The following is a 26,537-nucleotide window of genomic DNA, read 5'->3' on the forward strand; positions in this document are numbered from 1 at the left end:
TGCATTTTCTCCACGTAAATGTTCCTTTGCTAATATGTTGCGTTAGTACATCGATTTTGAGTTAGAATTTTCATTCTATTCTTGATTTGTTTCAGGAATCGACAATGACGTTTATCTTCGTTTCCTGTATTCCTAAAGGTCTCAAGCGTGGCCCTGTATATCGAATCATTAAGCAAGGCATTGAAACAGGTATGTCCATGCACAAACGGTTTAGCACGTCGTATAATTAAATAGCTATTAAAACATAATTGAAACATCAAATGTTAATGCTTTTTATGTCACTCGAGTCAGTAGTTTTAACGAATAAGGTTCGAAATATCTGTAAACTTCTTGGCTTGTGCGTAGTCAGTCATTCTTCAGCTTTAAGAAAAAAGCTTTTTCCTAAGAGGCATTGGGCTTAAGGGCATTATAGTTGGTTATTTATTCCTGTTATAATGCACCATAAAGTTTTCAAAAATATGAATATCATATATTAATTTAATATTTGACCGATTTCAATGTCGCAGTTGTGAAGTATGTAAAAACAAATGAACCTTTTTTCGCATTTGCCAAATTTGCTTACACTCGTATACGACTATTTCTCAGAAATACATGTCCTTGAGGAATTATATTTGACCTGCAACTTGATAGCATAATGTGCCATAATACTAACGAATATAAATGACCTCCATTTATTTGAATCTTTTTTAATGCTGTGGTATAGATATGTTAGGTATTATGACATCTACTGTGTTCCCTCAGATGGGGCTACCTCGCTTGGGCAGGACTTCTGTATTGTCCAATTAAAGTATGCCACTAATACGATTTCGTTTAATTGTAGTTGCTCAAGTACAAAATATTTGGATACATCCAAGTAAGGTAAGTTTCCCATTTCGAGACATTCACGAAACATTCCTTAAAATTCTGCAATTAATGTAACCAAACAAGAAAAAAGAGATTGAGGCCATATCGTTAGATAACAATAAAACATCAGCTTTGTTCTTAAATAAATATTACAGTATGAAGATATTTCCTTTGTCTTTAAAATAAAGTCCAATACAGCAAAGTAAAAATATGGTCAGTATGTGTCATGAAATTCCTTAAGTAGTGTAATGTGACGTCTATTAAAATCTTACATAGTTACTTTAAGAAACGTATACATTCAAAGTAGTTTCAATCATATGAAACAAGGCTGCAACTACAACAAAACTTAACTAATAACCTTACTCAAGAAGGATCGAAGAACAAAAGCCACACCAATCTCGGTAACAAATGCCATGCAATCTTAAGCTGGCAAAGGTTATATTTTGGTTGTAAATGAGACCTTCTTTTGTATGCTTTGCAACTACAGCACCTATGGTTTGCACCTTTCTGCCCAACATCCTCAGGTGGTGGGCTTTTTAAATCGATAATTGCCCTTGGTCCATTCGTCCCGCATTAAAGAATTATTGTTAGCGCTATTTCTAAGAAAGTAGAGATCTTTCTCCATTTCATATGAAGGTTTATCATGGTCTCTCATTTAGCATATACATTCTTGGGTCTGATCGGAAATTTTGGTTCTGATCGGAAACTTTGAGGGTAAAATTTAGTTAGAGCTCTTTCTCACAAAGTGCTGGAGTGATCTAAAATTTCCTACGTTCATTTCAAGTCCTAAGTTATGCACGTTTGCTTTTGAGGCTGATCAGAAAAAAAGACGAAAAAATGGTCGTCAGACAACCATCGTTGATTTTGATGGCTCCAGTTCGTTATCACTATTTCCTAAGAAGTACAGTACTAGAGAGATCTTTCTCACATTTCAAAGTTGGGTTCCCCTTGGTACACAATAAGTACTATGCTAGTAAATTGTTAAACAACAATCTCACTTTGAAAGACAATGTCATTCACAGACTTTTGCAGTTCTGATCAAAACATTCCAAAAGGTTCATTTAATTTTTACATGACTCAATCCACAATTAGAGAAGGAAAAGAAAATATCAATCTTACATAGGACCGTTGACTACGGTACGACGTTTGGTGTTAAAATTCCCCTGTGATCTCTTAGGAGAGGTGAAGTGTGCTAGCGCTATTTTTCAGGAAGGAATTGAGGGATCTTTTTCAAGTTTCAAGTGTAGGTCCTCCATGGTCCTTACTTATGAATATTGACTTATGGGACTTATCGAACAACAAAGATTGCCATTTCTTAATGGTTTGTCATTGTGCGTGCTTCATTTGGAGATTCATTAGAAAATCACTACTTCCCTAGAAGCACCAGACCTTGGAACACATGAAATGCTGAGCTAGTAAGTAGGTCAAACGACCTCACGTTGAACAAAAACTGGCATACACTACACATCAGTATGCAGCTGTGATCGTAAGTTACCACAAGCTGCATTTAAATTGTACATGCCAACAGATAAAAAAAACAAGATCAAAGATGAATGTTACTTAGAAGATATGAAGATGGTACAATGGTGGGCGCAAAGATCCCTCGTGCTTGATCGAGTGGTTCTTTTTTTGAGTGGAGAGGCAAACATCATAACATCATGATAGAACACTATCATTGACAAATAATTAGATATGAGTCTAACGATATTGAAATAAGGTTTCATATTAATGCTGTATTACCTGGCAATCATTCACGTGTTTGACACTTATTTTATATTTAGGATTCATTCGTTTCATTACATGGATAATATCCTTTTAGCTGTCTTACTGCTTTTGCGATCTGCTATAGATATTTTTATTCTCAATTTATTAGATTTTGGTTCCACGTGACCGTCTTCAGATAAATTATGTTTTCACACTTGTTCTAAACTTTTCTTTCAGGGATATGCCTTCGTTGACCTGTATTGTGAATCATCTGTGGACCTCGTTCTTACGCTGAACAAAGTATGTGAATATTTTAACACTCTTTTCATTAGGTTTTCATTGACTTTTACCTGAAGTAAAAAAAAAATATTTTGCTATTTAACTGTATGTTTTGAGATGTTATTTATTAAAGCAGAAAACAACCAATGTTTGCAATCTTTGCAATAAGTCTCAGGTAGATTTAAAAAAAAAGATTGCTAGTTTTTCTCATTCTATCACTCACATTCAACATTCAACATTGTAGGTAGACAGAAACATTTAGGTAATTATATTGAGAGAGATATATATATATATATCATGGGCATACAATAAACAGGGTTAGTTTGGTATAAAGTAATGCTTTAAAACATCAAGATTATTCATAGAGTTAACAGTATTATAAACTTTTTTATGGAATTAAGTTTTCATTGTTATATATTTTAAAGGAAGTGTTGATTTGCCTGATATTGTATTGGGTTTTTTTTTCTTTAAACATAAGATACCTTTCAACCTTCCTACTTCACTGCAGGTAGGGCGTATGTATTGTACCTGCTGCCCCCATTGCATGATCGTATAAGACGACTAAATTTGGGATATATCTTTCCTCTTCTTTCGAATCAACTTTCTTATCCCTAATGTCTCCATTGACAATGCCTTACTTTTGGCCTTTAGTTGTTACTCCTGCTTTGCGTTCAGCAATTTAGGAGTGTGACGACTGGTTGGCCCGTTGTCAGTATATTGTGGCCTGGTGGGGTGTCTTGCTTGGTGTCTTCGGCAGTATGTTTCAGTGTGATAGCACTATAAAGTCGGCGTCAGATCAGCGCTATCGCAAGGAGACAAACATGAACATATCGCAGCCTTCCAAAACGCACACGCATACACTACACGCATGCATCTTGCACACAGGGGAGGCCCTCCTTGAATGACCATAGCTATTGATAGGAGGACGTTAAACGTGCTCGGTCGTGAACCATTCCTTTCCTGATAGGAACATCCCAGCTTCAGAAACATTCGGTGGATATATGTCGCAGTTTATTTGATACTCACGAGTTTGCCACATATATTTCTAGATTATCACAGTGTTTTCAGGGTTTGTCGAGAGAACACTTTTCTCGTCGCGAGAACATGGATGAAATCGAAAGGCCACTGCAGATTTTATCCACGTGCGAGCAATGATATATTGTTCGAACGATAAATACTGACAAGTACTGTGTGATAAACTGTTTATCATCTATATACTACAACCTTATATATTTCTCCGTTTAAAAAAAGTCAACTTATCACCATTGTTTCCAAAACACTTCTTAGATCATTGGCAATCGATCGCAGATCATCGATCTGTGACAGACGTAAACGCAAGGAAGATTCACACGGAGGAATAAATTACATTTAAAACCTATGGAGATTTTTTTAAAATAATCCTATCATCATTTGCTTTTTATATGCACATTAACACTTAAATTGGTGTTGTTATCCTCACGATACTTTTCATTACTTTTTAGCTCACCTGCCCGAAGGGCAAGTGAGCCTATGCCATGGCGCAGCGTCCGTCTTCCGTCCGTCATTTTTTCCCTTAAAACGCTACTTGTCCTAAACGGCCCAGTAGATTTCGACTAAATTTGGTCTGGAGCATCCTTAGTACAAGGGAACTCAATTTTGTATAAACGATGGGTGTGTCCCCTCTGGGGGCAGAGGGGTGGAGCCGAATATGGGAAATAATGGTAAAACCTTTCAAACCCTTCTTCTACCCTAGGAATTAAGGGATTTTATCCTAAATTGGTATAGAGCATCCTTGGACCAAGGGGTCTCAGTTTTGTATAAATGTTGGATGTGGCCAGAGGGGTGGGGCCAAATAGGGAAAATAGAAGAAAACCTTCAAAATCCTTCTACTACAAAAGGGATTAACGGATTTCATTCCAATTTGATCTGGATTATGCTTGTCCAAAGGGGATTCAATTTTTGTATAGATAGTGGTTGTGGCCGAATAGGGGAAATAGAGGTAAAACCTTTAAACGCCTTCTTCTACCGTAGGACTTAAGGGATTTCATCTTAATCTGGTCTGGAGCTTGTTTGGGCCAAGAGGCCTCAGATTTGTATCAACGGTGGGATTAGCCAATTTTGTCTTGAGAATGCTTTGGAAAAGGGGACTCAATTTTATATAAACCCCCGGGGGCAGACGTGCAGGGCCAAATAGGGGAAATGGAAGTAAAACCTTTAAAGTCCTTCTTTTCCCGTAGGGAGTAAGGGGTTTTATCCTAATTTTGTCTGGAGCAACCGTGGATCATAGGGAATGAATAATGTATAAATGGTTGGTTTGGACCCTTTGTGGGCGGGTTGCGGGCCCAATAGAGGAATTAGAGGTAAAAACCTTTGAAATTCTTCTTCTACCAAAGGGATTAAGGGATCTCATCCCAAGTTTGTCTTGAGCATGTTTGGACCAAGGTGACAAAAATTTGTATGAACGATAGGTGTGGGCCCCTGGGGTCAGACGTGCAGGGCCCAATAGGGAAAATGGAAGTAAAACCTTTAAAGTCCTTCTTTTCCCGTAGGGAGTAAGGGGTTTTATCCTAATTTTGTCCGGAGCATCCTTGGACCATGGGGACTGAATTCTGTATAAATGGTGTGTTTTGACTCTCTGGGGCGGGTTGCGGAGCCCAATCGGGGAATTAGAGGTAAAATCCTTTGAAATCCTTCTTCTACCAAAGCGAATAAGGGATTTTACCCCAATTTGGTCTGGACCATGCTTGGGCCAAGGTGACTGGGTTGTATATAAACAGTAGGTGTTGACCCCCTGGGGACAGAGGAGCAGGGCCCAATAGGTGAAATAGAGGTAAAAACCTTTGAAGTCCTTCTAATAACAGGGTTAAGGGATGTTATCCAAGTTTAGTCTGGATTATCCTTTTTACAAGGGGACTCAATTTATATAAACGATGGGTTTGGACCCTATTGGTGCTAAGAGTTGTCGGGCCCAAAAGGGAAATTTGATGTTTAAATCTTTAAAATCCTTAGAGGTTATTTTTTTTTACATAAGACGGACTATTTTCTAACGCAAGTCACTTCTGTTTAGATACTACTTTCGGTTTAGGACGTCACCTGGCGCGAGCAGACATTCTTGTTGAGATTATACGTTCCTAGATGCATGGCTATTAAACTCGTTAACGAAACTACAAAAACTTGTTATCAACATCGGTATAAGGTTCTGTGACACATGATTTATCTTCTTTTTTTTCTTTTATTAGAAAATTGAAGTAAACAGGGTTCCGCTAAATCTAGCGAGATCAAAGCCAATAACCGAAAGGAGAAGACAAGAGGTAACAAAGCAGAAACTGCAACATGGATTTAAACGGAATAATCAACTTAGTGACTTGTCTTGTCGCAGTGGCTTTGCTGGTTACTCTTCGTATACAGAATACCAACATGATCGATATGAAACAAGATCAAGTCACATACCAGCGGCAGTCCCTGTCAGAAAACTCAAAAAGCCAAAACCATGGAAGAAGGTTAAGATACATCGAACCGTTCCATCACCACTGAAACCACGACTTGCTAGGAAGGCGCCAACGTGCTTTCAACATTTCAAGAAAAGGAACTACCATCATATTACATCAAAGGTAAATTCACATACACGGGTATATCTTAAATCAAGACTTGTAAATGCATGCTTTAGTTAGCTCCTTTTATCATGACAGAAGAAAACATAATGCGCCATGAATGTTCTCTGTACTAACGAACAAAAACGTTATCAAGAGAAGTTGTAGATAATAATTTATACGGAGAAATATTGTTATTTATTAATCTAAATATATCTGTATCATTATTTCTTTTCATTGATTGTGTTTCTATCACGTTGTCTGTCTTGATTTCAGTGTCCCTCCATTAATTCATCCGTTAAGCGCCAAAATGTTGACAAGAACAGAAACTTTGACAATTCACCGGTCAACAGCATCCAAAATGTCAAGGAAAATATCATTCCCGCTTGTAACATGAAAACTTTTAAACATGTCACCCCTCTAAAAAAATACGGAAAAGCACATTTGGAATCCAGTGATAGTATAACGATTAGGCATCATCTGCCGCGTACACCTGCAGCAAATGATGCCGATAGTTGCTATGTTCGGGTTCATGTGTATCATAACTCAAAATATCTTTTCAACATGGATGTGGACAACAAACATGCTTTTGAAAGCATTCAAACGACATTATACCAAAAGCGTGTATGCCCAGTAGGATCGTTTCTCCTTTTCTATAACGGTAAATTGCTGGATAAAGCTGGTCATCCAACAATATCTGATGATGACAATATCCACATTACTGTAAGAGGCGTTGGTGGCATGAATCAAGATGATCTCCCGAAACCAACTGGTTCCAAATACAGTCGTGCTCAAGCAGCGAAGTCAGGTAGGTTTTGACAGAATACTAAATACTGTGTGAAATAGCTTACATATTTTATAGTTTAAAATGAAAGTGATCAATATTTAATGTTAAAATTTAATCTGATTAAACGTTTCTCTATGACTTATTTTTTTAATTTACAAGATATACCAAAAAGTAGATACTAGTCCGAAGATTATTCTTTTTGTTCCAAACGTCAGTTCTCTCGACCAATCCTGCTAAAACTGGTATTTGCTTGTTTCGGGTTTAACGTCCACGAAATAGCCAGGGTCATATTTGGACATGGGCTTAGGGAAACAGCAAGTAGATAGAAATGACAGAAGGAAGGAAAGATAAAAAAAAACGAAAAAAGACCAAGTGTTGCAATTGGGACAGCTGACCAATTTTTGGTGGATCTCAAAAGCCAGTCGATGCTCTTGATGACTTTGCATGCATGTATATATTACAATTATTTCATTTATGTTTGCAAGAATAATTCATTAGACAGAAGGTAAATTGAGGTATATATCCTGTGTATAACGCCTAAAGCGATGTTGGTTGTGTCATTTCTAAATAATATTTGAATAGCTCTTTTAACCAGATTTAAACAAAACAAACGTATTAAGTGGTTTTAAATTTCATTGCAACCAATGAAAGTAGTATACCTGAACAACTTAGTACCTATTCATGCCAGATCGTTCAGACAAACTGGTGAAAGTATAGCTTGGATAAATTTCAACAATCAAGTGCATATTGATGAATGGCAATATTCCCTCCTTAAAAATAAGCGATGAGTTTGAAATGTTGATATTGTATAAATACAGACATGCCAGTTCGTACTTCTGATGACGATGGACAATCCGATACAGGTGTACATCAACACGAACAATCTTCAGACGTGACTCAAAGTACAGGTATGTATAACGGTTTGTCTACTACTATTTGTAGTCAGGAACACTTTAATAAGGAAGTATTACTAATATATTAAAGACAATTTTTGATGCAATATTTAAGGTTGCAGTTCTTAATAACAATACTTGTTTAACAACTATTTGGAAAATGATTTATGTGTTTGATCAGAAACGGTGGTTTATACAATGTAATATATGCAAAAGTAATGGCAATAGTTTTAACATAAGTTACTTCAATTAATTTAGCAGCGTCCTGGTTCTATTAGTTTTCATAAATGTTTATGTATTGACACTAATACATATATGGCATATTTATAAAACAACAAACCGATGGTGTGAAAGTAGTTATATTTTATCCTAATTTTGCCCGGAGCATCCTTGGACCATTGGGACTGAATTCTGTATAAATGGTGTGTTTTGACTCTCTGGGGCGGGTTGCGGAGCCCAATCGGGGAATTATAGGTAAAATCCTTTGAAATCCTTCTTCTACCAAAGCGAATAAGGGATTTTACCCCATACTGTAGCTAGTTATTCACATCCGTCAAAAATGACGTTTTACATTTAAACAAAACAATTATTTCTCAAGAGGAATAATTGCAAATTGTTAATCGATTAGTTGTTGTTGATTAATTAAAGAGAAATACAAAAATATAATCGGCTCCAATTCTGTGTAAACTAGATATTTGACCAGGTGCTATAAATACAGACATTTTTCATATCTTTTTAAGTTCTTAATATTTTTTTCCTGGCCTCGTTCGCTTTCAGCATTATAACCCCTTTTTGATATTTTACAAGTTGTCCCCTTAACCTTTAATGTAACACAGAAATAGAGATATTGAAATACAGGTGAACCACCAAGTGACTAAAGATAATGGTATGTATCAAATTTTAAAACGCCTTTCAGGTTTTTTTTATCAAAGCGTGCACGTGAGTAATTTTGTTACTTGGTATGTGATATTTAATTTACGATGGTTTTTTTTGTTTTTTTCATAGATATTATTTGCCCAGCATTTTTTTTCCAAATTATGTATATACGTATACTGCTTCCAAGCACATATATATATATAAAAACATATATACATATTTTGATAGCGGCTGCCAGGGTTGGGGAGCCCTGGAGTAAGCCCCTTAACAACATGGAGTCCTCACGCAGGAGGGTTCTCTTTCAACATTCATCATTCATTCTCTTCTCCATTTAGTTTATTTGTATAGAGTGAAAACAAATAGGAAGGGCGAATGGGAAAATAGAATATTTGCAAATAGAGTACAGGACAAGAACACAAAACATATTTCTTTTCACACCCATATACAATTTCCATATACAACATTATATTACCAACAAAGATATATGTAAGCTGCAAAAATAAACGAAGCACTAGTATACATAGAAAGAACCCAACATAATACACAAACAAATATAACAAAATACACATATAAATACATCTACATCTAAACTCATACTACACATACATGTACATATATGCATTGATTGAGACAGACAGACAGACAGACAGACACCGACAGACATGCAATCAGACAGTACATATATACATACATTACATTGAAACAGACTTATATACATTGAATCTGACAGATAGACGCATTATTTTGCACGCATAATTTCGAGCAGTTAAGAAACAATAACAACAAATACACTGTTCAAACAAGTCTGCATGACACCATCATTCTAAGTTAAATATCATTGTTGTGAATTGAGTGAAGTGGAAAACAACTATCATTATAACATCACTGTAAAAATCCTGAAAACAGGAAACCAAAAATCCTATGCATGCATACATACTTTATGAACTTTATCAGAAAAGATGGTTGTTGGGAATGGCTGGCAACAGGAAGTTATTGTCTTATTTTCCTGTGTACGTGCACGTACATACATATATACTAGTTTATATGTATACACACACATGTGTATGTATATTTCGTTGATACATGCATGTGGTCATTCACATTGATATGGACATATACTGACATACATTTTCAAATCGCATTTTAAGACAGGTTTTCATACAGGTTTCTATGTCAGTTAAAAAGATTATAATAAAACAAAACAAAACAGCCAAAAAACAGCACATACATCCACTCACACCACAGAGGAGTTTTACCAAATTTTGTCTGAAGCATCATTGGCCAAAGGGTTCTCAGTTTTGTATAAACTGAGGGTATGATCCGCTCGGGGCAGAGGGGCGGGGCTAAATAGGGGTAAAATAGGTAAGTCTTTAAAAAATATTTTAAAAAGTATTTTAACCAAATTTGTTCTAGAGCATCTTTGGACAAAGCAGCCTCAAGTTTGTATAAACAGATGGTGTGGCCCCTCTTGGGTCAGAGGGGAGGGCCAAATAAGGGAAAATGGGGTAAATATTTAAAAAAAAAACTTCTTCTCAACCAATAAAAGGATTTTGACCAAATAGGTTCGAGAGCATCTTTGGACAAAGGAGCCTCAAGTTTATATAAACGGAGGGTGTGGCCCCTCTGGGGTCAGAGGGGCAGGGCCCAATAGGAGAAATAGAGGAAATCTTTTCTCCTTCTATACAAATGAAGGGATTTATATTTGTAAACTAAATGCAGTCTAAAACATGCATAGGGACAAAAGAACCCATTTTGTATAAACTGAGGTGTGTGGATCCCTTTCTTTGGGGCAGATGGGTGGACCCTTTAGGGGAAATAGAGGAAAACAATAAAGAACCTTCTCATTTTGTACCGATGAAGGGATTTTTACAAAAATTGGTCTGGAGAATCATATGCCAAAGCGTTCTCAGTTTTGTATAAACAGACCTAGAGGGTATGGCCCCCCTGGGGGCAGAGGGGCGGGCAAAAAAGTGGGAAAATAGGTAATCTTTAAAAATCTGCTTCTTAACAAATAGAAGGATTTTGACCAAATTGGTTTTAGAGCATCTTTGGACAAACGAGCCTCAAGTTTATATAAACGGAGGGTGTGGCCCCTCTGGGGGCAGAGGGACGGGGCCCAAACGGGGAAATAGGGGAAATTGCTTTCTCCTACTAAACAAATGATGGGATTTAAACAATATGCAGTCTGAGGCATGCTTAGGCTTTCTTCGTTGTGGCAGATGGGCGGGTCCGAATAGGGGAAATAGAGAAAAAAAAATCTCCCTTCTGTACAAATGAAGGGATATAAACCAAATGTGGTCTGAAGCATGCTTAGAGGAAAACAACTCAATTTGTTTATTTTTTATAAAAAGGGGAATGTGAGGCTCAATAGGGGAAATAGAGAAAAATTGAAAATCTTTCTCCTTTTTTATATATTAATGAAGAGATTTTCATCAAACTTATTCTAGCGCATCTTGGGGAAAACACCCGTTCAGACCAATTCCTGGAGGCTACCTCCTTGGGACGTAACATTAAAACTCAATTTCTTTTTGTCATACCCACCAAAACAGATTATCATGTAGTTCTTCTTGCAACTTTGTTTCTTGTACTCCTTTGATAAACCTGTATGGTACTCAGCAGGTTATAAATTGAAATTAAAATACCAGATGAGCTATTAAGGCCCCTGGGCGTCTTGTTTTTAGTTTACAATAGTTCACTAAAAAATCAAGATCAATTTTAAATATTCATTTCAAAAAAAGAGAGTATCAAAGATACAAAGATGTATGGATTGTGTAACCTTGTTTTTCAATCTGTTAAAAAATATCTTTCTATTCAAATCATATTTGATCAAAGTCTTCGCGTACATTTGTTGAGGCTGATTTTTTTCGATGTTATATCGGAATGCTAGAAACTCAATCAAACCATCTAACCGGAGTCTTTGTGTATTTCTTGATACAGTGTATATATAATGTTTTGCATAAAGGATTATAAAGTTAATTGGTAAGGTAACATTCTCTGTCTCTCCAAAAAAATATGTTTCTAATCTAAAATCAAATAATTTATCTAAGTAGTGATACATTTTGTTATTAAAATCTTGCCAAAGTCTGAAAGAATGAGAACATTCCTAGAAAGTATGTTCTATACTTTTAATTTCTGTGTTACACATATTACAAAGGTCATTATTCAAAACACCAATAGTTTTCAAAATATTGTCTAGTGGGAGAATGCGATTTTGTAATCGATACTGTAACCACTGTAGTGTTGTATCTGGTGTTTTTTTAAAGGAATGATATACATCCATTCCAGTCTATCTTTATAAAACTGTCTTTTTATTTCCATTTTATTTCAGCTGTATTCGCACATTTATTTTTATTACTAAGGGTAACATACATTTCTTTGCAACCTTTAGATGGGTTGATATTGTATAATGCAGACACGCCATCCTGTTCTTCTGATGACAATGAACAATCCTGTACAAGTGTGCCACCAATGAACAACAATCTCGTACAGGTGTATCACCAAATGAACAACAGTCCCGTACAGGTGTGCCACCAAATGAACAACAATCCCGTACAGGTGTACCACCAAATGATATTTCATGATAATGTTGTCATTTATTTGTTGGGTCACATGAATTTGTTGATCATTTTGAAACAAAAAATTGACATTCTTCAGACGAACGGTGGATTTTTATGCTTTTATCCAAGCTATATCAATTGTGCTTTCATTGATGTTTTATTGAAATATTACATAGACAACAATTATCAAAGAACATAGACAAGTTATCAATTAGCAAGAAGCACAGATGTTTTGATAATGATATTGTTATTTCAGAAATACATTGTGATTCTTCCGTTGACCCTGAACAATTCGACACAGGTGTAACTGGAAGTAAACGATCTTCTCCATCGACTCAGGCTACAGGTATATATTACGTGTTTTGACTAATTTAATTTCAAAGTAACACTGATAAAGATGATATTTTTACCAAAATATTAGAAAATACAGAGAGATTGCAATGACAAGGAGTTGACGGTGGTATAATTTCTATAGAGAGCAAGTCCACTGCAACCCTCGTTCGTTAATTTTAACAGAAAGAAGACTTATAACTTCATTTTAACTATTTGGAACGTGGATTTTGTACAAGTCACTGCAAGGAGTGCGAGTACACAGATGACGCGCCGACAATTTAACGGAAATCATTTAATGGGATTGTTCTGTTTTAAAGGTCGCAAACAACCACTTCAAAACGTTTTGAATTCATATCTCATTGACACCAATTGAACAGGTGAACGATCAGGTAATAAACCTGATATGTAACATAAAGCGAGGTAATCCCTGCAATTTACAACGTCATCTGCTCTTCGATAGTTGTTTGGTTTTGTTTGGAATTGTTACTCTGATAGATGTGTGCTGAAATGTAAACCTTTCGCAAGAACCTGATTTTCACAATCTTCAAAAACTATGTCTTTCATTCAAAATTTCAGTCAAGAACTACGAACATGAGTTGAAGGACGAGTTGCGAATCGTGCTAATTGGCAAGACAGGTTCAGGAAAGAGTTCAACGGGAAACACTATACTTGGGAAGAATGCATTTCACTCATTTTTTGGATCATTATCAGTTACAAAAGTGTGTCAATCTAGCCAAGCTGATCGATTCGGTAAAAAACTGTTAGTAGTCGATACACCAGGAATATATGATACTGAAGTCAGCAACGAACAGACCAAATCCGAAGTCAGCAGATTAGTGAATATGACGATTCCGGGTCCTCACGCTATTATCCTCGTAGTCGCCTTGGGGAGATTTACAAAGGAAGAACAAGACACAGTTCAACAACTTGCTGAGCTATTTGGTGAGGATATGTATACATACCTCATCGTGTTGTTTACGGGACGAGATCGACTAGAACAGGATTCGATGACTTTGGATCAGTTTATCAAAGCTGACTCCACACTTATATCAGGCCTGTTACATAAGTGCAATAATAACTTTATCGCATTTGACAATAGCAAACAGAATGTACGAAAAGACATGGATGTACAAGATCTAATTGGTCATATTGAGGGAATCGTCAAACGTAATGGTGGTTCGCATTACACTAACGCCATGTACGAGAAAGCAGTGAATGATTTCAGAAAAAGAGCGTTAGAAATGGAAAGGGAACATGAATCAGAGATGGCAAGAAAAGAAGAACAATTAAAGAGGGAATTCAATAGGTTTAGCAAAAAGTTACAGAAAATAGAAGACGAAAATATGCTTTTGAAATCTCAGCAAAAACAGAGAGATGAACAGGGTATTTTGACTCAAAATGAAGTCGTGAGATTACAGAATGAAATAAAAGATAACCGTAGACGCATGGAGGAGAAAGAACAAGCCAACAACAAGGAATATAAATCTATGAAAGATACACTTCAAAAGGCTGAGGCCCAACTATTGAATTATAAGACTGAAGATGGTGCGCAACACTCGCAGGAAATAAAGGAGCTACGGAAACTGATAACAACACTAGTTGAAACTCAAAACAAACAACAAAAACAAGACCAAGAGCGATTACAAAAATACATAGACACCGAACAATCAATGAAGGGCATATGTGAATCACTTAATAAGACCATTTTAAAGATCACCGAAGACAATAAACGGTATGTAAAACTTGCAATGGAAGCTGAAAAAAGGGAAACTCGATTGAGAGATGATTTAAAGCAAAGTGAAAGAAAGGTCAATGAGGATCTAGCGAGGATAAAAGCCGAGTATCAGAAAACGGGAATGCATGACAAGATTCGTGAGGAAGCGGCGGGAAAAGAATCATCGTTCTGTATGATAATGTAACAACACATTCGACTGTGATGAATAATTTCATACATGACGTAAGGTGATCTTCTGAGACTAAAGACCTAAATAAGACTCGACCTGCTAAACAGCGAGTTAAACTTGAATTTAAAAGAAAATGTATACATTAATCTGCATCATCAAAAGAGAAAAAAAGGAATATCTTGTGATTCTTTAAATCAATAAACAAAATATAAATGATACCGAATACTTTCTAATCTGAAACCTAATAGACCTTCCTTCCAAATTTCCTATAGCATCAAACACCCATACACATCAATTGAAATGTCTATTTAATCGCATTGCTGTACCTAGGAATTGTTTTCCATATCATGATATTACAAAATTTGGCGAAGCGTCATACAAACAGTTAGAACGAACGTGAAATCAGCTATTAAATATGATTATATAGATTTGCTACCAATAAAAAGATGTACTCGATCAATCAAATGAAGAAACAATAACATATTTTCAAATAGATCAAACTCAATTGACTTTCACGTTATCATCTTTTTCCTGCTTTATAGATTGGGGAAGATATGATAAGAATGCTCATCGGTCTAGATTCGTTCCGTCGAAAATGTTTGGTTCAACCAAATTCAAAAGGGGTTCCTTCCCAATATATTGCATTTTTTGGTCATCAGGTCAACAGTTGTAATTCACTGTTACTACAGTTGGAAGCAAACTTAACTTGGTAGCCCAGTGCGTTGTAGTTATGAGGTAAAGTGAACTCCAGTGCACAGGACTGTGCACTAGAGTTAACGTTTGTGAAATGGAGTTTTAACAGTTTATACCTATTTTGATTTCCCCCCTTCCCGTCTGCTAAAAAAAGAGTAATAAATAAATAATTAAAAGATAGTCCCAATCCATTTACTTAATCATGGTTTTAGCAGTATAATTTAATGAAAGTAGTATGCGTTAATATATACCTATATATTATGATAGCCTATTTAATTATAAGTGCATGCACCGACTTGGATCCGTGGTACATGTATATACATATATTGGTTTATTAAAGTTTACTTTGTCTTATAGAGATATTCATTAAAGTTCATTTGAAGTATAACGTCTATATAAAATATTTAAATATTTGTATATTATTGGTACTTAATAGTGAATTATTAGTTTTTACTGCATGTTTATTTTAAACAAAAATGAAAAAATCTCTCTCTCTCTATATATTTTTTTGATGAAGACGAACATTTGCTTAAATAACTTACATCACATAACAGTAACCGATCCCCAATCCTGACACTACAACATTGATATGTAATGAGATGCGAGTCAAACTATAATGAAATGTACTTTGAAATCATTTTAACAATGATTGAAATATGTACTTAAGTCTTTTAAACCTGGGTAAATACTATAGTTCAATACCGTTGTGCGCTGAAATTAATATTGAAGTGCACTACATGTTTTTGTCTAGTGCACTTCCTTATTCACTATTTGTGCTAGATACCAAGTTACGTTTGCTCCCAACTGTATCTATAGAAATTTCGGTTTCCTTTGTCGTCGAAGCTCAAACATCAAAAAGAGTGTTCATGCCGATTTCTCGTTCATGTTATTTTTTAATATGCTTCAAGTCAAACTGACTTTACGGTAACTGTTACATCAAGTAGAAAGTCAATTCCAACACCTGTTTCAGCCCGCTTGATTCAAGATATAGGCAAATGTATATTTCCTTTTCATTATGATTTCTTAAGATTGGTTTTCATGTCATTTTTGTTTTAAGTATAACAACTTTACCAATGTAATCAACTTAAACTAATGTGATAATACTTATATAACTTTGATATAATCATATTTTTAACGTATAACCTTATTGTCTGTTGGACAAAATCCTAAGTTTGTCATCATGTCATTCAAAACGTATTTTATGATGCACCTGCATAAACAATATTTACGAGGTGATGTTGTATCTGTTTTTGAAATATTTGAATATCTTTCATGTTATCAATAAAAAAAAGTTATTGGTGAGATAGATACTAAGATAAAAAACGACACTAATATTATTGATGCTGACGAATGATGTAATTTTATCTAATTAGTCGGGATCAAAGAAATGCATTCTCGTCCGAAATACAGTCGATTGAAACATATACCATAACACTAATATTGCAGCACATGTAATTATATACCAAATATATGTTTTATTTCAACTGTAATCTGAAATAAAATGTGTATATGTGAATATATGGACAATTCTAACCGTGTTTTTGGGTAAATAAAATTGTATTTGTATTTGTTTTTTTTTCTGTTGTCTGATTTCTGCAAGTTTAGTAATTTTACAATATCATGTTTGATACATTAAGGTTGAAATTGTCCCTATCTTTTCCTTGGAAAGCAGTCTCTAAAATGAATCCGGTATGGCACCGAGAAATATAATGTTATATAACTGTCATATTGTGTTTATTGATTTACGAGGTCTTTTTAACAACTTCTGTCAATAGTGTCAGGAATCACAAACATGTTGTATAGTTTGATGTTTCTATTACAATCCTTTGAAATATCCTCCCTTAGCAGGCACGCACCTTCCAAATCGCGTTATCCGAGACGTAAATGCTGCTCGGTAGAATCCCCCTTCATATATTGGCTAGTAACTGGAAGATTGCTCTACCCAGAAGACTCCTAGAGACATACTGTTTTCCAGAGAGAAGTTTATTTAGTAAAGGAAACAGGAAGTCACGGGGACCTAGATCCAGTGAATTGGGTGGATGTTCAATCAGTACTACCTTCTCTTGCTTCAAAAATGACAATATTGCTTATATTTGATGAACGATCGTCGTGAATAAGCTGAATGTCATTTAACTCTTCACTTGAACACTTTGTCAAGTAAATTCCTTCGACAGGCTCCTGTACTTTGTTTTTGTAAAAACAGATATAGTTTTCATTCTCTTGCACGGTATCTGAAATACAGGCAACCTAGTAAATAAATAATATTGTCAAAATAATCAGTTGAACGTGTACCTGGATGACTTTCATACATGCTACCGTTCAAAACATATGAATAAGATCGAAAACAATTACGACAATCTTTAAATCGTTAAATAAACTATAAAGGTTTTGAATTTTCCAAATCAAAACCGGTGTGCATGCATTTGTGTCAATTACGTAAACCTCATGACGATCCAAATCTCACCCTTTTACGGCCAACCTATTCCTGTAGTAGAACAAACTAAACTCTTAGGCGTTATATTCCATAGAAAACTATCATTCCTTCCTCATAACAAATGCATTAAGGCAAAATGCATTAAGGCACTGTACATGTTAAAGCTAGTATCCCATATTGACTGGGTTGCTGATACGAAAAGTATGATACGTAAAATATAATTTGAATCAATGCGTAGACAACAAAATACACTTTGTAATACATGTACCTAAAATCGGTAACTGATATCCAAGCTATAAAGAAAACCGCCGCGGCAGGGTTACCCTTGTCAGTCCTCGAATTGGTCATTCATACATAACCCATATTTATATATTGAAAACGAAGACCAGCCTCAATGCATTTAATATAAAGAACAATTTACAGTAAAACACTTGTTATTAGATTTTATTGATATCCGGCAGACAACAGGTTTTTTTTAACAGAACTCAAATCTCTTTTTGAAACAGTCAGCATATCTACAATTCTAACCTACCTTACACCTGTGTGTCTGTTAAAAAAGATACAACTAATAATAATCTCTTTTGCTTTTCAAGTTTACCTTTGTCTTTTACCTGTATTTCGTTAGATGTCATTTCGTTAAATAGGTTCAGGTTACTTTGAATTGGCCCTAAGTACTTTTTGTTGTGTAGATGGGCCGTTAAGAATCCAATCACTAACTGAAAAAATGGCCTATAAAACTTTCTTTGTGCTTTATACGTCTTGCAATCACTGGTCTTTCTGTTTTGGCGATATCTCTAAAGCACAATGTATTTAGTATAGGAGCGTTTTTCAGATTGAGACTCACCCTTCATGTTAGCATTCTAAAGTAGCCAATTACATGTATCACGGATACATACCACTAAACAATGAATAACTTGTGCTTTAAATGCTTTTGAAATCTGCCAAGGTGCATTTTAATATCGTATGGGAGCTGTGTGTTTATTGAATGACCCTCCCTCGTAAGTAATAGAAGTTAAAGGTTTGCCAATAAACTTTCCATTTTAAACATTTATGGCGGCTCTGGAGGATTTCATGGTAAGATAAAACCAATAACACAGTTAGAAGGAATAAAAAGAAGGTTTCCTAAATTCTACTACAGGAAATATATGTTTCGCCATACCTACAATAAGATGTGGTTTGGGTAGACTATGTATTTAAGAAAAAGAAGTCACCCTTAACCTTACACAAGGAAATATATTTCTCGCTATACCTACAGGACGGCGACGACGAACATGACATCGAATGCTTACATCAGTTTCGGTGCTAAAAGTAGGGGTGCCTGGATTCCATCGGTTCATTAAACACATTCGGGACGCCAAGATCAACCAGGCAGATTTAGCATTGGTTTGGATGCAGACGGGTCTTACCAGCACAAAAGTATCTTCATTGCGCTGAAACATACCACACCTCGTAACACATCTTGGAAATCGAAAAAAGACACTTACAAAGCAACGCCATTATCTGGCTCACAGTAAGAACGATAATGACATTATGCTAGGCACTCTAAAATGGTATTTTAACAGGATGCACCATCCATGCTATGGTCTTTTTGATGGGGGTGTACTTCATCGTTAAGGTAGAAAAACAGGGACACTAGAGGAACTCAAACATGGTAGGAGTACGACTTGCGTTTTAAGTCAAAGCGAGTTTTTGTAAGTTTTAGCTAGGTAAAATCAATAGGGTGGCGAAGGACAAAGTTTAAACCAAAGAAAACAAGAACTCATGTTAGCAAGAGACAAAAATAGATAGGAACGTTCAAGCTCTCGAATCAGCTGGACGAAATATCATCAGTTGTGGACTATTCAATCAAAACAAAACCAGAGCGATGGAGTTTGACAGATATCCTTAATTTTGACACAGGGGTAATTACGTTGATAAAAGGTATGCTTTTGAAGGAGCTACTAGACATGCTCCGGGTTGATCGACGACAGGTAAAGTCGAGCACAGATACGATTCCGAAAAAATATTAATAACATATCTAAAAAGTAAAACACTCGATAGTATCTTCAGCATGTCATTTGCGATTACGTCTTTGCTAAATATTATAAGTCGTTAGGTAGGTCTCCTGAGGAAAACAATGCTTACAGTAACGCGATCACTCTATTTTCAAGGATATGATAGAAACTGCACACATACGTGCGTTGATTTAGTTTTAAAGATTGAGTATGAAATGTTAGATTCTAGGCAATGTAATAATCAAAGCTTAAGACTAAATCAGGCCTTGTCTTGTGCAGGAGTGGAATATACCCTATCCAAACATATTCAAGTTCGTTGGTCTTACTTGTAAAATGTTAATTTATCAGCATATACACAGGTATATGAATGAAATACATGATTGGTTGTTGATAAAGTACATGATACGATATAACAAAATGTAACCAATTATTTAAACGGCTCTGTAGGATTATTAAAGGATATTTTTCCAAACACCTATCACAGAACTAGCTACTTATTGCAATAACCTACCTTACATAATTAAAATTTCTCAACATCATGGATAATACTACATGCATAAATTGAATAAGGTGAAAAACAAAAAATACTAGATTTAACTCGAAGACAGGGCTACACGGATATTCCCACTCCCCCCGTATTTCATGAAACAGTGGATGAGATATGCTGCATGAACCTGAATAATACTTCTAGTACTTGAGGTCAAGGTCAAAGGTCCTATCGAGGTCAAAGATAACTTGATTAAGGATGTAACACACACTTGTGATGAAGTGTCTATAGACCATGATTGATGCACATTGATTAAGCAGCCGCTGAAATATGCTCTGAAAACCATAGTTTTAGTATATGAGGTCCAGGTCAAATGTCAGATTGAGGTAACAGTGATTTAGTTTCAGGTCGCGACACATTGCCCTCCCAACATGTGATTGCCTCCAAATTAGGTACACATGTGCTTTATGAGTTACAGAAGAAGGTAACTTACTTTTTGTGCATGACGGTTCTAGCCATGGATATACTAATGATTTTTTTTAAATGGCATACATATTTGTATTTGCGATGAACACACAATTCATATCGGTAACAATACTTTTAAACATGAAATACGCGTACATAATATAAATTTCTTATATAAATCACATAACAAATTTCTAAGGAAGCATGTGGCATAACAGTTTCAAAAAATAGCGTGCTGTGATACATAATTGTCTCTCTGGACAAAGGTGAAGTTTAAATGTCTCGGCATTCAGCTTGTAATTGTAAGCTTAACAATGCGTTATGGACGGATAAGATAATTGGCATTTACTAAATTTAAAGATGCACTATCTTCAGTTCTTAATCAAGACTAATTAATTATTAAATTATCACATGTAAACACATGAAAACATTTGCGGGTATGGAATGAGCCACGAGGACGTTTTGTTAGATAGACGTTTATAATACCCTTACAAGGAAAAACTTTTTTGACGATATCCGGTATCCAACACACTCGACTTGCATGTAACCATTTACTGACCCGTTTAGCTCTCATAAAACCGCTGTACTGACAGCGTCGTCTCTCAGACAAACGCTGCACTGACAACGTCGTTTCTCAGACAACCGCTGCAAAGACTAAATCGTTGCTTAGACAACCGTTGTACTGACCGCATACTAGTAGTCTCTCTGACAAACTCTGTACTGAATACGTCGTCTCTCAGACAAACGCTGTACTGACAACGTATATCTCTGACAACCACTATACTGACAACATCGTTTTTGTAGGCAAATATTAGGCTAACCCTTACGTCTTTCCTACAACTACTGTACTTACTCCCTGTTACGTCACGATGTCTCACCCAGTTGAAAATGTGTGTGTCTGAAATACCGCTGCTTATCTCGCCGGTCGTACAATTGTTTTTCTGACACTCTATATTACATTATATAGGTTGTATAACTTAATTAACAGAGTAAGAGGACAACAATTAACGGAAATTGCGATGGGGCTATATCAACAACCTGAGGAATATTATGAAGTTATCCCACATTCGACTTGCCATATTGAGATCCCCATATCTCTACCTTAAATGTTCCAACACAATTTTAAAAATTGTAGAATTTGAAAGACGCTTGTAAACTATTTTTTTATATTAAGGATATATTTTAGCTTTTCGACATCTGGACAAAACAAACCATTACTTTAAATGATTAACAACCTTTCAAAAACTCGAACATCAAAATATGATGGACAACATTCAACATGTCAGCAAAGGCAATTAAGGGAAACATAATGTTACATATATAATAGACATGTACGTTGTCATCTTATTATGTTGCTTCAACTTGTTTGTGATAGTTTTAAAATATGATAGCATCTGCTTAATTATCGACCTTAGGTCTGTCAAGCTGTAACCGAACACTGCAAGCGTATTTATAAATAGTCATGCGTTTGACGTTCTATTGTGACATCTACCGGTAATTTACGTCTTACATATTATGTGTTTCTTTTACGACATGCTAATGCAAACAAAACTCAACGGCCTTGGTAAACCTGTGCGTGTTCCAATGTTCTTGCACATATCAGCGTGAAACGTTGCACATAAAGGGTTTTTGTTATGTGTACGAAATAAATTTCAATGGGGCCATACTGAAAGATGATTTTAAAAAAACAGAAAAAAAGAAAAAAAAGAATCGAACAAATGATAGCGTAACCTTGAATGATTACCGGGAATCCAGATCATAGTGAAGACTATTTAAACTTTAGTCGCCTGTGCATATACCGTATGTGTAGCATGTCTGTGTCTGTTTTGCCGTGACACTAACCGTGGTGTACTATGTAAGGGTGTTGTGTTGTTACGAATAGTGAAGTAAGTGGAGATTCGCAATAGTTGTGTTGCGTCAAGAAAAACAGAAGAGGCAGAAAATAAAGGTAAGCATCGTCTTATCTATTCAGGTAATAGGTCACCATGTCAAATATTTTGTTTTTATTTTTGTACAAGTACGAATCGTTATAAACAGCACCCATCTACGTGTTTGTCATTCTTTACAATCTAAAATCATGGTACGTTTTGCAACAATGTGATAGATGTTGTTTTTTCGTGTTAAAATAATCTGCATTTCCTGGTAACAGCAAATACGTTTAGTTCGATAAAACTGCATATGGAAATATGTAATCTTTTAAACGTTGCTCCATTGTAACTATAATGTGACCGGACGGAATACTGTGCTGGGTTGTCCCTGCAACTTTCTTCTTCCTAATGTCGCCCTTGACAATCCCTCACTTTTGGCCTTTAGTTGAGCGTTCACGCCTGTGCGAAAGGCTTTGGGCTCTGTATTTTGGCCGAGACATACCAGAGTCTGTAAAAATGGTAGTTTCTACTCCTGCTTTACGCTCAGCATTTTAGGAGTGGGACGACTGGTTTGCCCATTGTCAGTAAAATGTGACCGGGTGGGCTCTCCTTGCTGGGTATCTTCGGCAGTATGTTCCAGTGAGGTAGCACTATAAAGTCGGCATTAGTTCCGCGCTATCATAAGAAGACAAGCACGAACATATCGCAGCCTCCCAAAACACACACTCATACACTACACGCATGCATCTTGCACACAGGGGAGGCCGTCCTTAAATGACCATAGCTGTTGATAAGACAATACTCTAACCCAAACCAAACCAAACTGTGATGGGTGCCTTTGGCATGGTATTTCAGTGACGCAGCACTCTAAAGTCGGCATCAGTTCCCCGCTATCACAAGAAAGCGAATACAACAACATACCATGCTTCCAGCACACATACACATCTGCACGTATACACAACACAAATGAAGGCACGTCCTAAAATGACCTTAGCTGTAAATAGAACGTTAAAAACAAAAACAAAACCAAAATCAATAATTGAAAGAAAGGGAGAAAATGAATGCAATATCATCACACGAAGAGCCCTTAGAGCCTATTCGCTCATATGTTTATCGTATTGTGTAATTCGGAAAATACACAATTCCTCACAACGTTTAATATCATATGTCAAAGAACCAGGATGCGTCATAGTTTACAATTTCATAATTTCTAACTGTGGGTTTAAATATGCCCATACTATCTACCAACACGTGACCTATATACGCTGAATCGCACCTTGCGTATACGTCTTACAAATGTACAACCTATTTAAAGCACCGTTCAAAAGACCATATGCATAGCAGTTATTTACATAATACTAAGAGTTTTTGCCACATTATTAAAACGCTTAGATATCTTATAGTGTACAACGGGACATTTTAATGTTTGCGCTAAGTATGTCCATTCAATACTTAAAGGTTCCCTATGCTTTTGTACGTAAAACACAATAGAAATCCGTTGTAGCATTTCGTACAAACGGTAATCCTCCTCTATGTTTTTTGTTACAACCGTAGCTCAAGTGTTGGTTAGAGCGACGGTATAATGCTTTGATGTCCAGGGTTCGAATTCTTGTCTCTCATTTTTGTCTCTTTACACTCAGAACACTGTTTCGTTTAATGCATCTTTTTGATTTCCCATGAATCCCAATAAGGAATGTTTATCTTTACATAAATGCGTTTGAAATTACAGTCATGCCAATGATAGAGTGTCCAATGTATGGTTACATTTTGTCAGTGCTACAGGTATCCTTAAACAGACTTATATCTGCCATCAACATTTGTGTGCCGACATAATTCTTAAAATATGCCGACATGGTGATAACGTCTATGAATATGTCGCAATTCTTTCAATATATATCAACATATCTCTTTTCAAAGATAATTTTGCAAGAAAATTTATCACTTTTGTAGGTAACTCGCTTTCATATCGTCTCTATTCTCGGAGTTAACATTGTCTGATCATATTTTTTTCATGCACAAAACGAACAGGGGCAGTAAACCAATCAATTGCCATGAAATTGATCTTGTGATATATTGATAGCATAATACTATAACAAATCTCAAATCAGTCTTTGAAACAATATATCTCTCTACAATTCTAAACAACCTAATCACTGTTAGTCTGTCGGGCTGTTAAGAATCTTCGGAATGGTTTTTCAGTGAGAAAGCACTATACAGTCGGCATCAGATGCGCGCTTTTTCAAGGAGGCGATTACACAAATATAACCTGCTTCCAGCGCACATACACACATGCACGCATACACAGCATACATGAAGACACATCCTTAAATGACCTTCGCTGTTAATAATACGTAAAACAAATTTTAACCAAACCATACGACTACGTCGTCTCTCAGACAAATGTCGAACCAAAAATGTCGTCTCTAAGACAATCACTATACTGACAACGTATTCTCTAACACAATCGCTGTACTCACTACGTGGTCTCTAAGACAACTGCTGTCCTGACTTCGTCTACTATATATATATCATATCTCGGTAAAAAATTGAATGATTCAATTTTTGTTTTCGTATCATTAGTGAAAGTGAAGTAAATTAATTTTGTATAGTTAATTTATTGACATTGATACTATGTCTAAATGAACAAATTATAGCATTTACATATGTATCATTTTAAAGCAGGCTGTGTATAAACCGGCCAATTAGTATGGAACCAGAGTGGGCAAGTGTATACAGAGACCGCCTTAGTATCGTGTGGCAAAGTATGAGCGTGATGCCAGATCATTATATAGAGTATTTAAACATTTGTCGCCTGTTTATACACTGTGTGTGTACCTACGCATATGCGTTTCTGTATCTGTTATGCCGTGGCGCACATCTGGGTATGGTCTATTGTGACAAATAGTGAACATTCGACGTAGTCACAAAACAAAAAAGGCAAAAATCAAAGGTAAGCATCATTTTATCTATTTAGGTTTCGGTTTTCGTGCCAAATATATTGTTTTAATTTTGTACAGGAATGAATCGTTAAATACAGCACCCATCTACCTGCTTGTCCTTCTAGACAAGACTTAAAACATGTAACGTTTGCGACAATTTCATTGTTGTTCCTTTGGTACAATGTATCTGCGAATTCCTGCTTACGGCAAACATTTTTAGTAAACTAACACTGCACAGCTAGTTATCTCACGAATGTAGAACTATAAAGACTATGTCCATATTACCCAGTGGTCCTTCTCACAGATTAAAACTATTCTTGGATTACATGTAGCTATATAAGCTTCCTAGTACAAGAGGTCATCATTTCATGGTTTCAAAACTTTGTCTGATGTATTCTGTCATATGAACTTCAAATATAAACAGCTCAGCTCATTTCTAGACGTGTCTCCATGTGTGTTGTGTAAGCGTACATGTGTGTATGTGTGCCTGAGACAGGGTATGTTTGTTGTACTTGTCTCCTTTAGATAGCGCGGATGATGTAATATCAGGTTAGCCAGTTGTTGTCATTACCCATTATGCTGAACGTTAAACAGGGTAATACTTACAATATTTAAGGACTTTGGTAGGTTCCGGCCTGGTGACAGAACCCATTGCCCTTCTCATCTGGGCGAACGCTCAACATTAAAGCCAAATGTAAGGTATTGCAAATTTCGGCGTTACGAAAGGAAAAAAAAGAAATAAAGAGAAAGATTAAGTATTGCAATGGGGGCACAAAGGTAAATCCCGAATTCTGCAGGTAATTCCCTCATGTGTTGCCTCTTACGGTACATGCAGTGGGTAACTACATGTGTATTTTTTCTCGATCACCGACCTGCTGGGGTGCCTAGCAATGGGGTCATATCCCTTGACTA

General features: G+C 35.9%; 1 protein-coding gene across 16 annotated transcripts in view; it reads left to right on the forward strand.

The window, feature by feature from the left end:
* The window catches only part of LOC110461109 (dentin sialophosphoprotein-like), a 95,120-nt gene that overhangs the window by 22,728 nt on the left and 45,855 nt on the right, over positions 1 to 26,537 (forward strand). For 14 of the 16 annotated variants that reach the window (XM_021514397.1, XM_021514403.1, XM_021514407.1 and 11 more), the window contains exon 1: positions 22,609 to 22,766. Coding sequence is in view for 1 of the 16 variants with exons in the window: in XM_021514402.1 (XP_021370077.1) it covers positions 105 to 189; positions 821 to 858; positions 2,785 to 2,847 (186 nt within the window). In the remaining 15 variants the exon portion in view is untranslated. Of the gene's footprint in view, positions 1 to 95; positions 190 to 820; positions 859 to 2,784; positions 2,848 to 22,608; positions 22,767 to 25,530; positions 25,637 to 26,537 lie in introns of those variants that run through there. The other 2 variants (XM_021514402.1, XM_021514401.1) reach the window with 2 other exon arrangements.

This window comes from Mizuhopecten yessoensis, unplaced genomic scaffold (assembly GCF_002113885.1).
Source record: "Mizuhopecten yessoensis strain PY_sf001 unplaced genomic scaffold, ASM211388v2 scaffold10565, whole genome shotgun sequence".
NCBI classification, from domain to species: Eukaryota; Metazoa; Mollusca; class Bivalvia; order Pectinida; family Pectinidae; genus Mizuhopecten; species Mizuhopecten yessoensis.